This window comes from Plasmodium reichenowi, chromosome 10 (genome assembly GCF_001601855.1).
Source record: "Plasmodium reichenowi strain SY57 chromosome 10, whole genome shotgun sequence".
Lineage (NCBI taxonomy): Eukaryota > Apicomplexa > Aconoidasida > Haemosporida > Plasmodiidae > Plasmodium > Plasmodium reichenowi.
In genome coordinates this window covers 1,217,769-1,222,768 of record NC_033655.1, presented here as the reverse complement: position 1 = coordinate 1,222,768, position 5,000 = coordinate 1,217,769, and the positions used below count along the sequence as shown (strand labels likewise).

At 20.5% G+C, this 5,000-nt stretch overlaps 2 protein-coding genes across 2 annotated transcripts in view; one reads left to right on the top strand and one right to left on the bottom strand.

Annotated features, from left to right (window-relative positions):
* Positions 1–196: 196 nt before the first annotated feature.
* On the top strand, positions 197–2,477 carry PRSY57_1031700 (phosphatidylinositol N- acetylglucosaminyltransferase subunit A, putative; the record flags this gene model as incomplete). The annotated part of the gene is made up of 7 exons (XM_012907905.2): positions 197–368; positions 567–763; positions 889–1,638; positions 1,844–1,885; positions 2,017–2,104; positions 2,183–2,224; positions 2,380–2,477. The coding sequence occupies 7 exons, from the start codon at positions 197–199 to the stop codon at positions 2,475–2,477; spliced, it is 1,389 nt and encodes a 462-aa protein (XP_012763359.2).
* Positions 2,478–2,656: 179 nt separating this feature from the next.
* PRSY57_1031600 (hypothetical protein) overlaps positions 2,657–5,000 on the bottom strand; it is a gene marked incomplete at both ends in the record, with an annotated part of 2,706 nt that continues 362 nt past the window's right edge. Inside the window, one exon of the mRNA XM_012907904.2 lies at positions 2,657–5,000. This exon is cut by the window's right edge and continues 362 nt beyond it. Within this exon, the coding sequence (XP_012763358.2) occupies positions 2,657–5,000 (2,344 nt within the window).

Here is a 5,000-nt window from a genome sequence, read left to right as displayed (position 1 = left end):
ACTTTTCATATCCTTAAAATGTAAATATATATTTAATTTATTTTTATTATTTTTTTTATATTTTTGGACTTATCTTAATTAAAACGAGATATAGTAAACAAAAAAGTATATAAAAATATAAATACGTATATATTTTTATATTTATGTAATGATTTTAAAAAATAAATAGATATCAAAATATGTATGTGAATACATAATGGAAGATGCAGTTAGCGAATACAATATATACAAAAAGGAAAAAGATAAAAATATAATTTACAAAAAAGAAAGAAAATGTTGTATTTGCATGGTGAGTGATTTTTTTTATCCGAATTTGGGAGGAATAGAAACTCACATTTTTGAATTGTCTAAGAATTTGATAAAGAAGGGTTATACATAGAAAAAAAAAAAAAAAAAAAATTAAATATATAGTAAATCTTATGATGAAAAGAACAATGTGTTTATATATATATAAATATATATAAACATATTGTGTCCATATTTATTATTAAATGGGCATGTATATAAATATATTAAATAGTTGCATAATATTTGTTTCAAATATTTTAATTTTATATTTTTTTTAGGTTTCAAGGTTATAGTTGTAACAAATTTTAATAATAATAGGCATGGTATAAGATGGATGGGTAACGGTATTAAGGTTTATTATTTGCCCTTCCAGCCTTTTTTAGATGTAGTGAGTTTTCCAAATATTATAGGGACTTTACCACTATGTAGAAATATATTATATAGAGAAAAAGTCGACATAGTACATGGTCACCAGGTGCAAGAAAAAATAAATAAATGAATAAAATGTTATATAAGATGATATGAATATTATATATATATATATATATATATATATGTATGTATATTTTATTTATTTATTTATTATTATTATTTTTTTAGGCTACGTCAGCATTAGCTCATCAATTCATTCTTCATGCCAAAACATTAGGAATAAAAACTATCTATACAGATCACTCATTATACAGTTTTTCAGACAAAGGATGCATACATGTAAACAAATTATTGAAATATTGTATAAACGATGTTGATCATTCTATATGTGTTTCCCATACGAATAGAGAAAATTTAGTTTTGAGAACAGAAAGTAATCCATATAAAACGTCAGTTATAGGAAATGCCCTTGATACTACAAAATTTGTTCCTTGTATTAGTAAAAGACCAAAGTTTCCAAGAATAAATATTATTGTTATAAGTAGGTTAACATATAGAAAAGGTATAGATTTGATAGTTAAGGTAATACCATTAGTATGCCAAAAATACCCATTCATAAAATTTATTATAGGGGGAGAAGGTCCTAAAAGATTGTTATTAGAAGAAATGAGAGAAAAGTATCACTTACATAATTCTGTTGTTTTATTAGGAAAAGTAAAACAAGAAAATGTAAAAAATATTTTACAAACTGGTCATATATTCTTAAATACATCTTTAACAGAAGCTTTTTGTATAGCTATAATTGAAGCAGCTAGTTGTGGTTTGCTTGTCATATCTACGGATGTAGGTGGAATATCTGAAGTTTTACCACACGATATGATGATTCTAGCTAAACCAAATCATATCGAATTATGTAAAGCAGTCGATAAAGCATTAAAAATTGTACAAAAGGTGGACTCAAATTTATTCCACGAAAGGGTAAACATGAGTTTATTAACATATATATGTATATATATATAATATATATATATGAATAATTTTATTTATAATGTAAATATATTATTTCTTTTTATTTATACAACATATATGTAATATATATATATATAATATATATATATATATATATATATATGTATATGACTTGTTCATATTTTTTTTTTTTTTTTTTTTTTTTTTTAACCAGCTAACCAAAATGTACTCTTGGGAAAAAGTAGCGGAAAAGACGGTAAAATCACATAATACATATATTATGAATATTGTAAAGAATAAAATGATATTAACCTAAATATATGTGTTCATTTATGTAATTGTTTTATGTTTTTATGTTTAATCTTGTTTCATTGTTTTATAATATAGGAAAAGGTGTATATGAACGTATTAAATTACGCAAATCCAAGCTTGTTTAATAGAATAAGAAAAATATACGAAATTAATACAGTTTTTAGTAATATAAAAAACAATATATATATGTGTATATATTTATGTATATATATATATATATATATATTTTCCATTATTGTAGGCATAATTTACATATTCATAATTATGATAAGTTATATTGGATGTCAAATATTGGAATGGCTCATGCCAAGGCAAGATTAAAAAGAAGAAAAATAAGAAATAAAATAAACATATATATATAAATAAATATATTATATATATATAAACATGTTAATATTTTCATATATAAGCTTATTCATGTTTCCTTTTTTTTTTTAGACAAAATATTGAAGAGGTCGTTAGCTTTCCTCATTTTTATGATGACGAAAATAAAAATGAAAAATAAGTGTTTTAAAATGTCGATATGTACCACATAAAAAATATAACAGGATGAATTATATAAATTAAAATATATACACAAAAAAAAAAAAAAAAAAAAATATATATATATATATAAAATAATAATAAGAGTAATAATAAATATTCTTGAGGTTATATGATATATATTAATATATACATTTATGTATGCACATATAACATTTGGATTAATATACATTCAATTTTTACACTCCAATAACTTATACTCGTGCTCTATGATTTTATAATTAAGCATATAATTAACATTGTATTGAACCCTCAATTTGAATGGATATTGTTTATATTTTAATTCTATATAATTCAATAATAAGATATGATAAAACTTATTTGTTAATTCTAGATATTTATCTTGATAATTATAATGTATTATATTTACATCGATTAACCCTAAAAGTATAGGATTGTTTAGATTAATAATATTATAACAAAACACTTTTTGTTTTTTTAAAAAATAACGGATAGTTTCAAAAATCGTAAAATAAAATTGTATAAAATTTAAAGGTTTATTATTTTGTACATTATGTTCATGATTAGATTTCTTATCATTTGTTTGTTTTATTTTATCATCATCATTATTATAATTATTATAATTATTATTATTATTATTATATTTGTCATTTGCTTCCTTATCATATTGATTAATTTTCATTTTTTCTATATTCGGTAAAGAAAAAAATTGTATGATTTTTTGTTCAAAGTTTAAGATAAAATTGTGTAATACTTGTTCACATAAATCTTTTAAAAATAATTTTTCTTTTTCCTTTTTTTTATATGTTATAATTTGTTCTATGGTTTTCTTAGGCGAATTTAATATATCCTCTTCTTCTTCGTCCATATCATAAGTAATATTTTCTTTTCTTGCATTTTCAATTTGTTTAATGATTTCACATTCATCAAATTGTTGGTTTAGTTCAAATAAGCTTTTGCATATAATTTTTATTAATTTAATATTCCCTCCGATATATTTATAAATATAATTACATATATCTTGATTATTTGTAAAATATGGTATTAAAATAGATTTTATCATATCATAAGAGAAATCATCTATTTCTATTATATTATTAATAATTAATTCATATTCTTCTGAAGTGTTATATGTATTTATATGTATATCTTTTAATTGTTTATTTGATAATGTGTCTTGATATTTTTTATGATAATAATATTTTTCAATATTTTCTTTTTTTTTGTCTGTTTGGTTTTTTATTATATTGGTCATGTTGAAGGTACTTTCTTCAAAATTTTGTTGGTTCTCAGCATATTTATTATCATCTAAATTATGAAGAGAAGAAATATTCATATTGTTGTTAATTCTCTCTCGTATAGAATATTGGATGTCTTTATTAAAACACATATTATTATTACAATTATTTTTATTGTTCTTGTTTTTTATATTTGGATAACATGGAATTTTCTTTAAATATAAATCGTTATGTTGTGTCTTTTCCATGTGTCTGCTTGTTGTTTCGTTGACTACATGTTTATCACGTATCCATTTTATGATTATATTATTATACATAAAAATAGACTTCATAATTTCTAAGTTTTTTATAGCATGGATAACCATAGGGAAACGATAAGTATGTGAATATATATTGTGTTTCAAGAAATTAACAAAGAAATTAAAATCTTTAATAGGTTGTGTACTTAATAAAAAAAGATGAAAATTATAAAAAAGGAAAAAGAAATTGTAGTTATATATATGTTGTAAATTTCCAAGTATATATAAAAAGTATGTATATATGAATTTACCATTACTATAATTTATTAAAATATTATTTGTATTTTTTTTATAATAATCATATTCTTCATAGTGTGCTAACATTTTGAAAAAATATAAATAAGCACTAAAATGATTAAAATAATTACAAAAAACTTTAACTTTTAATTTTTTTAAAAGCATATCTAGAAAAGCATACCATGTTTCATAATTATATTTATTCTCTTTTATCATGATTTGGTAATTATTAATTTCTTTTAAATCCTTTTCATTAAAATAATCATATAATTGTGGATTTTCATAAATATGTATAAAAAAATCTCTCCACCTAGATAACATATTATAAGATTTATTTATATTATCTTTATATATCATCTTATCATATATATCTTTGAGATTTATATAATTATTTATTATATCATCATTTAATTCTTTTAATAATGTATATCTTAAACAATATTCAAGTGTATATATTTTCATAGAGAAGTTTATATCATTCATTTCTCTACAATCATATTCAAAAAAAATGTTTTTTTTTTTTTTTTTTTTTTTTTTTTTCATCTCACTATTATGACAATCACCATATTGTACATTATTAGGATTATTCACAAATATTTCTTTAGCTTTTTCAATAATAAATTTTTTACCGACACCTTCAGATCCTACAACAAAATAACATGTTCTAGGAGGATCCACAATTTGGTTATCATCACATGTATATTCATCATTTTGTATATTTTTTCTTGAACCATCAACAAGTTGTATACCTTTTACATTTTTTTCATCGATCTTTCTATAA